Raw genomic sequence first — 13,516 nt, 5'->3', positions numbered from 1 at the left:
CGACCACCTGTCATTTCCGACCACAATCGTAATGCACGGATCGATTTTACTATATAAACGCTCTGTTATGAACGACCACCTGCTGAACGCGACCAGCGACCGCAATTTCTTGGCAAAATATGCATTTTGACACTGCTATGAACGACCGCATCGCCAAAAAAAATAAACACATTGACACCACTGACCTTAACTTAATCCTTTGTAAACACTAGAGATCGGGATAAATGTAGTATGCAAACAAAGTGCACATTAAATAACACTACAGTTGAACAACCATATTTCGAGATAAACACCTCTAACCATCATTTAATCCTTTGTAACAAAGACTGCATAAATAGTAAAGATTGCTCCAAAATAGTAAAGATTGCTCTATTTAAAAAGAATTTGTCTTGCTACAGTACCAGTTTTGTGAAATTTACAACTCCAGCTTACGGTGTCATTCGTAAACTGCAGTAAACCAGACTAAAGTACATGTCAAAAACCGCCATTGTAGTGCCAAAGTCATGTGAATAGCCAGTAAGAGTAACATCAAAGGGAGTAATGATGGATATATGCAGTCAATTTAGAGGTTTGTATTTCTTCTTTATCTTTATGAAAACTCACAAAACGCCGGTAGTCCTTATGTCCCAGTGAGAAATCGTTTGAAAGGGCTTCAGTGTAGGTTTGAGTACATCGTTTGTCCTTCCAGTTAATCCATAATGCCTGGAGGGTGAATGAGCTCATTGTCTTTAATACTAGTAAGCGTGCATCATTTCCGGATTTTTTTAAAATTATTTTTTATTTCTTTTGTTTGTGTTTCACAAAGCCACCGTCTGTTTACCTGGGTGCAGATGGTCGCAACCTTTGTTTATCTAGCTATAACGCTGTTGATTTAAACTTCGTCTCAGAATAAATGTATTCTTTCTTGATGAGTTAATTATGTCTTTTGGTTTCATTCATTGGTACATAATATATATATTTATTCCACATTTCCCCAAAACCTGATCAAAACCGATAGTCTTTATAACGTCAACACTAATAACAATGGCAGAACCTCCGCTGAAAAAAAGAAAAATTTTAACACTGGAAGAAAGGATTGATGTCATTGAAAGAAATGAAAAAGGGGAGACCACTCGCAAAATAGCAGTCAGCCTAAGCGTCGGTAAAACGCAAGTTCAAAATGTTATCAAAGACAAGGAGTCCATTAGAAACGAATGGCAGAAAGGTGCACAAGCACAGAGGAAATATGCCACGGCACGACGGACAATTTACGGAGATCTGAACGAGCGAGTATGGGAGTGGTTTTGTGTTGCAAGGAGTAAAAACATACCAGTAAGTGGAAAGTTGATTCAGGAAAAGGCAATAATTGTCTCAGCAGAACTGAATTATGGTGACTTTGCTGCATCAAATGGATGGCTGGAGGGTTTCAAAAATAGATACAATATCACAGCAAGTGTGCTCAGTGGAGAATCAGCTGATGTGAATTTACAGACAGTTGATGACTGGAAAAAAAGACTACCGACCATCACAGAAGGGTATAACCTATGTGATATTTTTAATGCTGATGAAACAGGACTCTTTTACAGAGGACTTCCTGACAGGTCCCTAGTGGTGAAAGATGATGTTCGCAAAGGAGGGAAAAAAGCAAAGGAGAGGTTGACACTATTGTTAGCATGTAGTGCAACTGGAGAAAAACTGGACCCATTATTTATAGGCAAATCGCGCAACCCAAGATGTTTTAGGTCATTTAATTTACGATCTGTGGGTGTTGCCTATGAATCCAACAGAAAGGCTTGGATGACATCAGACATCTTTAGTAAATGGCTTGTAACTGTCAACAATAAAATGAAAAGGAAAAATCGGAACATTTTAATTATTGTAGACAACTGCAGTGCACACCCAGATTGTCAGTTTAGCAATGTAAAACTGGTCTTTCTGCCCCCAAATACAACATCTAAACTACAGCCTTGTGATGCAGGGATAATTCAGACTGTCAAAATTCATTATCGGAAGAAACTGCTGCGACACATTCTTTCCAAAATGGATGAGTGCTCTACAGCAACTGAAATATCTAAGACTGTCACTGTTCTAGATGCCATTTTATGGATCAAGTCTGTGTGGGATGCTCTGTCTTCATACACCATTGAAAGGTGTTTTGCCAAGTGTGGCTTTTCTGTAAGTGTTGAAGCCATAATGCCAGAGAGTGAAGAGAGCGAACAAGATGTGCATCCATCAATGGAACCTCTCCTCAATGGCATGACATTGGAAGAATATGCCAATATGGATCACAGTCTAGAAACATCTAATGTATTCCTAGGGCCTGACTGGGAGAAGGATATTCTTCAGAGAGGTAAATCTGGTACTTCTCCAACTGCAGACAGTGATAGTGACAATGAGTCATCTGTTGGTGAAATTCTGCCTCATGTTATTTCACATTCTACAGTCATAGAACATTTAAAAGAGATTAAAGAATATGCTTTAAAACATGGTGATCCCAGAATTTTGCTTCTTTGCTCAGAAATGGAGATACATGTTCAGACCAAACAGCTGAGTAAAACATGTCAACAAAGAAGTATAATGGATTTCTTAAAAAACAAGTGAATAAGTGTACAGAATAAGATATATACATCATGTTTAACTGTTCATTTTTTGTATATATTAATGTGATGTTGAAATATAAATTTTATTATATGCATGCAGTATTTAACAAGATTTATGAATAAAGGATATGATACATGTACATTGAGTATGGGTATTATTTATTTTTCAACAATGCTAACTATTGATCCTGAAAACCAGTCCATTTTCACACACCTCTTATGAGAGACCACCTGTCTTGAGAGACCGCTTTTGGTTGGCAGAAGGGGCGGTCTCTCATAACAGGTTTTACTGTGTTATTTTCCTGTTTTTTGTAAAAATATTTTACTGTTAAGGAAAAGCAAGTTCACAAACACCAGGTCATTCTTTGCACTTTGTGCAATGATTAGTATAGTAGTTTTCAAATGTTTCTTTCAATATTAACAGAATCTGAAGTAAGAGTTATATGCACACTGAAAGCATGTGTTGATTGTTAATTATTCTTGCTGTAGTTGTTCAAATGAGTAGGTGTACGATTGTTAATTATTGGAAATTTACAATGGATAAATGTACACGGAAATGCATATGGGAACATTTTAGCAGTATGAAATTTATACAGACACTGTTCATAGACCCAGGAACATAATGAACCATACATGTGCTTTGCCTTTCTTAACCTAATTTTGCGGGAGCCCTGAGTGGCCAAGTGGTCTGAAGCGCTCACTGTCATGGATCACTGCCATCTCACCTCTGTCTGCGTGGGTTCGAGTCCAAGGCTCGGCTAGCGTGGGTACGTGGGAAACCCTGACAGTAGCTTCTCGTGGGTTGGTGGTTCTTTCCTGGGTATTCGAGTGTTCTTCCTCCACCAGTTATACTGGCCGCCATGTATAGCCTATCTTGTGCTGAAAAATGGCGTTAAACCCTAGAACAACAACAACAACCTAATTTTGCTGTTAATTTTACCCATTGAATTCAGACACATAAGGATCTGTGACAAAATTATTGAAGAGTTTAAATATGTATGCAGTTTTTGTAATGGAATTACATGTATTATGGATTAACTGCAAGCCCTGATGGTACGATTTCAGATAGCAAGTAAACGGTGTTAATACTCTGTTCATGCTATATATTAAATAAAATGTTGAATTCAGACACAATGATCTGAGACACAATTATTGAATATTTAAAATCTGTGTGCAATTTTTCAATGGAATTACATGCATTATGGATGAACTGCATGCCACGATGGCACAATAGTAAACGGTGTTGATACCCTATTCATGATGTACATTGGACATGAATACACTTACATGTGCCAATGAGTTGTTCTCTGAAAAAAGGAAATTAATGTCAAAACTCCACATTAACGTGACCACACTATCCATGTGATCCAATTTTTGGGACCCAATTATTGCTGTATAACAGAAAATATCCCACGTTGTCTGATAGGTGATTCCATTATCCTCTAGAGCAGTGGTTCCCAGCTTTTTTGAGTATGAAGACTCCTTATTTACTTTAAAAATTTCTTGAAACCCCACATGCTGATAGTTGTACTGTTAGTGTATATGTGATTTGGATTTTTAACGTAGCTTTAACAATTTTTCAGTCATATCACTACGATGTCTGCATTGTGACAGTTTATAGTGATGTCTAGCACTGGGGCATAATACCGCAGACATGTAGTACAATGTCCCACCCAGTCACATTATCCTGACACCAGACTGACCAATCCTAACACTAACCTTTTAATGCTGAGCACCAAGCGAGGCAGCTGTTAGTACCATTTTTGTAAGTCTTTGGTATAACTGGTTGTACTGTTAGACTCTGTTAAATAAGAAATACATAATAACAAAAAACTATTATGAAATCAGTAACCAGTGTAAATGAATTCACATTTTGTTCATCACAGCAACAAATACATACATTTGACAAATACTATTATATGTGCAAGACATATTATTTAGTCAGTCTATTCACAGCCTCTTTGGAATAACCCCAGAGTAATTTTTACCAGTTTAAACACAGATTTTTACATTAGCAAGTTTAGCACTTACTGTATGCAATGGGGGCATCTTCTTCTTCTTCTTTTAGGGTTTAATGACATTTTTCAGTGCAAGATGGGAGCATCTTGATTTCATCCTGTCTGTACTTCTGTCTATTTGTACATCCATCCCAAGTAGACAGTTAGCAACATTGCCCAAAAATTTATAAATTTAGATAAGTGAAATTTGGTATACATATATTTTATGTAATTTTATGTAATCAGCTATTTTTTCAGGACATTACTGCAGTTTTTCAATATTAATAAAATCTTTGCCAGGTGGATAATTATGGTACCACTATTTTGATGACGACCTCTCATAAGACCACATTTGTAATGCTAGCATATAAAATATTTTAACCTGTGATGAGAAACCACCTGTCATCAGACACACCTTTTGTTGGCAGAATAGTTGTCTTTTATTGCTAGTGATTATATAAAATTATTTACTGTATTTGTTGAGACACCATAAAAAAAAATTTTAAGTAATTTTTGTGTGCACTATGTTCTGGTACACATCTTTTTTTTTTAGTCATAAGTTGTGGGACACCATTTAAATCATTAGAAAATTACATTTCGGAAAATGCACTCCAACTGAAATTTTATTTTTTAAAGTATAAAACTGTGTACTTGAAATAAAACTCTTTAATCCATTGCAGCAGCATCTCATTAACACAACCCTTCTCATGCACATGTATCATCCATTCTTGCAGTACATGAATATTTTTTTAGTTTTCTCATACTGTGAAAAATTGTTAGAGGCAACACATCACCTGAAGCAGAAACTGCAAGCACTAAAGTCAGATTTTTTTCTAATCTGCACTAGTCTTGCTAATTCTTAAGTGTTTTATTTATCTATTTTATTGCGACATGCAATGGGGGGGCAAGCACAAATGCAATACAATTTTTTTTTGTTTCTTAAGTCTTGGGACATGTGATCAAATTGAAAAAATGTTTCACCATAATTATTTTATCGTGTCCCAATATATACGGTAAATACGATACTCATCATGATGTATCATCCATGGATTCAGTGAGACAATATCAGCATAAAATACCTGTTGGTTTATGGTAGTCCTTTGTAATTATCAGTTTCCCATTGAAATTGTATGGTTAGCCTAACTGTTTTGTTGGTTTTTAGTACTATTAAGGTTTGGATTTCTTCTATTTCAGTCAGAACTTAAACTCTGTTACTCTGCTTTTGGTCTTTCCTTGCCTGGGAGAAAGTGAGTGGGTATCACACTGTTTTGGTCTTAGCTGTGTTAGCAGACAGTGAGTTTGGTTTAACTGTGTTTTGGTCATAGCTGTGTAAGCAAATATTGAGTTTGGTATCCTTACATTTTGGTCATAGATGTGTTAGCAGATAGTGAGTTTGGTATAACTGTGTTTTGGTCATAGCTGTGTAAAAAGATGTTGAGTTTGGTATCCCTGCATTTTGGTCATAGATGTGTTAGCAGATATTGAGTTTGGTATCCCTGCATTTTGGTCATAGATGTGTTAGCAGATATTGAGTTTGGTATCTCTGCATTTTGGTCATAGCTGTGTAAGCAGATAGTGAGTTTGGTTTCACTGTGTTTTGGTCATAGCTGTGTTAGCATATAGTGAGTTAGGTATCACTCTGTTTTGATCATAGCTGTTTTAGCAGATAGTCAGTTGGGTACCACTGTGTGTTGGTCTTAGCTATAGTGTTGCACTTAGGATCAAAAGGGCCAGGGATACTGCTTCCACGATTCTCCAGATTTGGGGGACACATAATTTTGATGGGACAAAGGAAAATAGTAAATAATACGTAATGCACTAGAAGTGATTAATGAGATAATTTTATTTGCTTTTACAGTTTTGCCACCTTTACTTTATTATCTGCACTGTACTCTTATTGTTTCCTTGGACACTTACATTATTGTAATAAATATTTTAACATTATTGTAATCAAGTGTTGAAATAACACATAAAAACATTAAAATGTTTGAATATCTGGTTTACCTGAATTTTTTTCAACATGGAATTTTCCATTCCAGATCTTGCTCTCATTTAACCTTTGTGTTCACTCTTTAACTTCCAGCATGCATTTGTTTGCTTGATTCTTTTCTTTACAGATTTATAATAGATTAAGTGACAAAATTGTCATCAATTCAGCCTTTAAATAAATGCAATCCTTATCAGAAAATTTCATTACTGGCAATCAATGACTTTACATTGTAACTTAGTCGAGTCATTACCAAATATGCTAGGGGCCCCAAGTGGCCGAGTGGTCTAAAGCTCTCTACATTACGGATCACTGCCATCTCACCTCTGTTTGCGTGGGTTCGAGTCTTGGATTCAGCCAATGTGGGTATGTGAGACAGCTTGCCAGTAGCTTCTTGTGGGTTGGTGGTTCTTTCCGGGTTTTTTCCCAGGTTCTTCCTCCACCATTAATACTGGCCGCCATTATATAGCCCATTGTGTGCTGAAAAATGGCGCTAAACCCTACAACAACAACAACAACCAAATATGGATATTAATTGCCATCTTAGAGAATTTAGTGACTTTGGCCATCGATAACACCAACATAGACATGGATGAATGCACATACTAAAGTAATATGGCAGGCATATTTTTTTATTTTTTTAATGAAAACACGTGCACAATCAGGCACAAAGTGGGCAACATTTAGGGAACGCAGAACAAAAATGTTTGAAGGACACCGGTTTTTAATTGTTTAGAAATATGGGAACTAGCCTGGAAATGGGTGGACATAAAATAGAGTAAATATATGGGTTTGGCTGGCCAGGATTGGTTGATAAAGAAAGTTATTTTTTTAGGAAAATAGAATCTTTTGAGAGTTTATCTTTGTTGTAACTGAAAAATATAAAGATATTGTTTCATTGATGGAATTTCAGTCCTTTAACAGTCTTGAGTTTGGAACACTCATTTGTGAAATTAGCATCTGACTCTTTGGTGCAGAATTGAAAGCATATGTTTTAAACACATGTTGATCCAGAAAATGTCGCAGCTTGTATCCTTTTCTCTACACAGAAGCTGTCATCCAGGTCTCATCTATACTGATACCTGTATTTTTTATCATGAGCACTCAGAAATTTAAAGTTAATAAAATTTTAATATCATAATGTTTGCATAGGTTTTACTATGGGAACTGAATTAGTACCACAAGTCCTTGGAAACCACTAGTAACATGCTAAAGGTGTAACACTAGCTGTGTTAGCAGATAGTAAGTTAGGTATCACAAATTTTAGTCTTAACTGTGTTAGCAGATAGTGAGTTAGGTATCACAAATTTTGGTCTTAGCTATGTTAGCAGATAGTGAGTTAGGTATCACAAATTTTAGTCTTAGCTATGTTAGCAGATATTGAGTTAGGTATCACAAATTTTGGTCTTAGCTATGTTAGCAGATAGTGAGTTAGGTATCACAAATTTTGGTCTTAGCTATGTTAGCAGATAGTGAGTTAGGTATCACAAATTTTAGTCTTAGCTATGTTAGCAGATAGTGAGTTAGGTATCACAAATTTTAGTCTTAGCTATGTTAGCAGATAGTGAGTTAGGTATCACAAATTTTAGTCTTAGCTATGTTAGCAGATAGTGAGTTAGGTATCACAAATTTTAGTCTTAGCTATGTTAGCAGATAGTGAGTTAGGTATCACAAATTTTAGTCTTAGCTATGTTAGCAGATAGTGAGTTAGGTATCACAAATTTTGGTCTTAGCTATGTTAGCAGATAGTGAGTTAGGTATCAGTCTTTTTTGTCTTGGATATGTTAACTGATTATGAATCTGGCTGTACTCTGTTTCAGTGTTACTAACGTTTGCAGATAGTGAGTTTTGTATTTGTTTTTGTCATACCAGTATTGAGAAAGTGAGTTTGGTTGTACTGTTTTGGTATTACCCATGTTTACAGAAAGTGAGTTTGGTTGTACTGTTTTGGTATTACCCATGTTTACAGATAGTGAGTTTGGTTGTACTGTTTTGGTATTACCCATGTTTACAGAAAGTGAGTTTGGTAATAATCTGTTTTGGTTTTGCCTATGTTGACAGAGAGTGAGGTGGGTATTACTCTATTTTGGTTTTGTCCATTGTTGAGAAAGTGAGTTTGGTTGTACTCTGTTTTAGTTTTACACATGTTTACAAAAAGTGAGTTTTTTAGTAATCTGTTTTGGTTGTACCCATGTTTACTGAGAGTTTGGTTGTACTCTGTTTTGGTTTTGTCCATGTTTACAGAGAGTGCGCTTGGTAGTAATCTGTTTTGGTTTTACACATGTTTACAGAAAGAGTTTGGTTGTAATCTGATTTGGTTTTACCCATGTTTACTAAGAGTGAGTTTGGTAGTACTCTGTTTTGATTTTGTCCATGTTTACAGAAAGTGTGTTTGGTAGTAATCTGTTCTGGTTTTGCCCATGTTTACAGAGAGTGCAGTGGGTATTACTCTATTTCAGTCTTACCAGTGTGAACTGTGTTGAGTTGGTTATTAGTCTGTTTTGATCTTAGCAGTGTTAGTTATACCACTGTTAACAGATAGTGAGTTGGGTATAGTATGTTCTGGTATTAGCAGTGTTAGTTATGCCACTGTTAGCAGATAGTGAGTTGGGTATAGTCTGTTCTGGTATTAGCAGTGTTAGTTAAGCCACTGTTAGCAGATAGTGAGTTGGATATAGTCTGTTCTGGTATTAGCAGTGTTAGTTATGCCACTGTTAGCAGATAGTGAGTTGGATATAGTCTGTTCTGGTATTAGCAGTTTTAGCAGATAGTGATTTGGATATGACTCTGTTTTGGTCCTTACAACTTTGACAGTGTGTTGGATATTGCTCAATTTAGTCTTATCAGTGTTTATTGACAGTGAAGTTGGTATTACTCTGCTCTTACCAGTGTTGACAGTGTTGTGGTGATAGAGTGTTCGATATAACTCTGTTTTGGTCTTACCTGTGTTACATACTTGTTTTATCTCCAGAAAAAGTGGCAAAACTGCAGTTGACAGACCAAATTTCCCTTTTTTTGATACTTGAATTATTCTTTTTGAATTTTTTTATGTATTTAATTTATTTTTGCTAGGAAAGGCTTAGATACCAAGTTATGATATTTTCAGCAACTATATTGTTGAGTTTTAGGAAAACATATGTTGAACCATTAATCAACTTTTGTTAGCCAAAGTTTAGAAACAAAATGCATTATCTACTGTTGTCTGTTCTATAACCAATAAATACCCAAGGTAGATATGCAGGACATTATGTTTGGCAAATACACAATATCAAGACAAAGGACTTCCATTTAAATTGTCATTGGTGCCATTAGGGATAGACTTAGATCGTTGTTTTAAACTGTTTTTCAGATGGCTTGGTGCAGCTATTCCGGATACTCTGTGACACCCACAGCTGCCTGAGAATTCCAGGCTAAAAATAGTCACATAAAATGTCTTTTGATTACATACACTCACACAAAAGAGGTACTTTTCAAATTAAAAATGTTGAAGAAATAAACCTTGACAGCTGATAGGGGTAAATAATCTGGAAGTAAAAGTTGTTTTTTTTTTAAATTGTAAATTTCATTCCTTACTTTCCAAGATATACATTTATTCTGTTATTTTAGGTCAAATTTCATCATTGTAATGGGCATGTAAATTCAGTACTTTGAGCATTGTTCAGTTTCATTTGACATATTTGTTGCTTATATTTAGTGAGTTTGGTTGTACTGTTTTGGTATTACCCATGTTTACAGATTGGGTTAAAAGAATGGATGATATTTCACAATCAATTGCTTTATTATTCATCATATCACTTTCAAGCTGAAGATCTGACCTTTGTAGCCAGGCCAGGTGCTGGATAATTTGACATTTTTTTTAACAGTTATGTGACCAATTTTTCTATGGAATTTGCTTTACTTTAACTGTAATACCTTTAATGCTTTTAGCCTGCAGTGATATATACATATATATATATATATATATATATATATATATATATATATATATATATATATATATAACACTACCAGTCATTCACATGACTGTGTCAGTGCAAAGACTGAACCTGGCATCAAAGGCCACAAACCATCAGCCTGACAATTCTGGTACTAAAGATAATTATAAGTAATTATCTGGGATTACAAGAAGATGTAAGAACAGGTGTCACTTGAACAATATGGCTTTGAATTATTAGGTGGCAGAATGTATGCAAATGTCCTGATTGCAAGTAATACATGATGGTCCTTTGAATCCAAGTTTATTTTATTTTTACCACACAACGGTTGTCATCATTTCTTTTCATTCCTTCACAGTCACAGTCTTCGGAAAGATCAGAAAGGAGTAACGTGGAGTCCAAAAATCATAGAAATTTAGAAAATCACATACAGCATGAAAATGGACAAAAGTCCTTACAAGATCCAGGCACAGACACAGAAGAAGATCCCTTCTTTGATGATCCATTGCCAGTGTCGGGTGGATATAAAAAGTATGGCAGGTAAACAAAGTCATTATATTCTTCTGTGCATTAACTTTTCAAAAACACCGTCATCAACAAATCACAGCTGATGTAGAGAATAAGCTTTAAAACCCTGGAATTGAAGAAATGTATTTTGTATTTAGGTTTAGCCAACATGTTCCTGTAACTGATTTTTGATAATAAATTTTTACTTTGCTGGATGCAACTGAAAACAGCTCTCAGGAATTTTATATCTCAACACATAGGCATGACCTTGTAGCATTTTCATCGTCATTATACTGGATTAACTTTTATGTGAATTGCTTTTACACATATTTCTTAGAATCAGTGAACATTTCTGGCTTGCTGTACTAGTACAGCTTTTAGTTATTGTACACTTAAGGAATGCATTTACTAATCAAAATCTAATGTCATCTGAAAATGCATGTTATGTGATCCAAAAATATTTGTCAGATAGACCGATATTTGAATGCATGCTTTTCTGTGAATGTGTTTGATGACTTGTTGCATCATGTCTACATGTGCTATTTTTGCCAATTGATTCATCAACTTAAAGGTTTATTTTTTTTGACCATATAATCAGCTGCAGTTTTTAGCTATACATTCATTGAAGGAATTGAAGAAAAAAAACAAGCAATGATAAGCAAGGTATTTTTTTGGAAACTATTGTCAGAATTTCTGAAAGCTAAAATTTTTCCTTACCTGGCACTTAGATTTTTTCCCCGAGACCATTGGAATGTGTGCATTTGCTTTGCTGGTTATCTCAAGCGGTGTCATATAGATCAGACTTCTTCTTAAAAGCAAAGGCTTCACACTGAAAGAGAGCAGATTTCTACCTGGACTCAGTTTATGCTTGGCTGTTGTCAAGGAAAGTTGCTCTGTATCAGGATTTGTTTGACTATTTGACTTCAGTAATTAACTGACACTATGATTGAATTTACTTTTGTAACTACCTGACACTATGATTGAATTTACTTTGGTAATTACCTGGCAATTTGATTGAATGGAGTTTGGTAATTACGCAACACTGTGATTGAATTTACTTTTGGTAATTACCTGACACTGTGATTGTATGGACTTTGGTAATTAACTGACACTATAATTGAATTTACTTTGGTAATTACCTGACAATGTAATTGTATGGACTTAGGTAATTACCTGACACTATGATTGAATCTACTTTAGTAATTACCTGACACTATGCTTGAATGGATTTTGGTAATTGTCTGTCACTATGATTGAATTTAATTGGGTAATTACATGACACTGATTGAATGGACTTTCATAATTACCTGTCACTATGAATGAATAGACTTTCTTAATTACCCAACACTACTATTGAAAGGGGAGCTTGATAACTGGTGATCACTTATCAATTGATCAGTTGATGTCAGTTGACTGTTGACCAAATATAGTTAGGCTGCTCATTTTTTTACAAGATCAACTAGTAGCTGTTTTCATAGCTGGTTTGTTATGGGTAACTTCACTCCACCAACCTGACTAAACATAGCTCATTGTCAAGACCATATTAGTGAAAGCTTGTCATAATTATCACTTTGATATGCATCTCTGTCCATACATCCATAAAGATGTACTTGTGTAAATCTACACCCAAGAATGAGGTCAGTGTTAATTTTGTTTAGATAAGCTTGTTCTTAAAATTTTTTACTCTCTAACTAAATAAAGTACACTCAAAAAGGGAGTCTTCTGTGTGTACTACATGCCACCTGATCTTTCTAATCCAATCTTTAGGTTTATCTGATGTTTGTAGTTCAGAGTACTGCAATCAGTTTGATACGAAGTCAGACTGGGTGCATTATATGACAAGATTTCATGGCATAATACTCTGTTAAATAGCATGCAAAACTTATATCCCAAGTCATCTGTTAACTATCTGTAAATTCTAGCATCGGTTTCTATTTGAGAGCTGAGTGGCATTTACAGTAGGCATAAATTTGCATTGTACAATAACACTTCATTAAAAGAACAATGACCTAACTTAACAATGCATAATTTAATTGAACCATGAACTAACAAAGCATTTTTTCTAATTTTAACAGGTGACAGTACTTGTTGAAATTCTAAATAGCATGCACCTTGTATATCAGATTATCTGTTCTTTAATATATTACTTACTTTAACATGTCCATGAAAATTTAACAAGCCTTAATCCTAACCTAATACATAATCATGTACATGCATGTGATTCATATTGTAGTTGAGCCCATCTGTATGGCAGCACAATATAGCTATTAATTTGGAAACCATGTACATGTCCATACATCTGTCTGTACATCCATTACCACTGTAAATTAACTCAGCATTACATTTTTTTGATTCTTTTTGTTTCCATTTTTAATTCAGTTTATTCACCCTATTTATATTTGGAATATAGTAGGGGGGTAAGGGGGCGGAGGCAAAGTTGACATGCAGGTCATGGCCAGCTTCTTGTTTGACTTAATTCTTATTTAAATCCTGTGTATTATGCTTCCATCT

The 13,516-nt window shown here is 35.0% G+C and overlaps 1 protein-coding gene across 3 annotated transcripts in view; it reads left to right on the top strand.

Moving 5' to 3' along the window:
- LOC149801227 (centrosomal protein 43-like) overlaps window positions 1–13,516 on the top strand; it is a 112,390-nt gene that overhangs the window by 42,678 nt on the left and 56,196 nt on the right. For all 3 annotated transcript variants that reach the window (XM_089955296.1, XM_089955295.1, XM_089955294.1), the window contains one exon: window positions 10,857–11,038. In XM_089955296.1, the coding sequence (XP_089811422.1) occupies window positions 10,857–11,038 (182 nt within the window). The remainder of the gene's footprint in view (window positions 1–10,856; window positions 11,039–13,516) is intronic.

The sequence above is a fragment of the Sinohyriopsis cumingii genome, chromosome 4, assembly GCF_028554795.1.
Source record: "Sinohyriopsis cumingii isolate HCF-2022 chromosome 4, ASM2855479v2, whole genome shotgun sequence".
NCBI classification, from domain to species: Eukaryota; Metazoa; Mollusca; class Bivalvia; order Unionida; family Unionidae; genus Sinohyriopsis; species Sinohyriopsis cumingii.
Note: the sequence above shows the minus strand (reverse complement) of the source record. Positions and strands in the feature narration are given on the sequence as shown.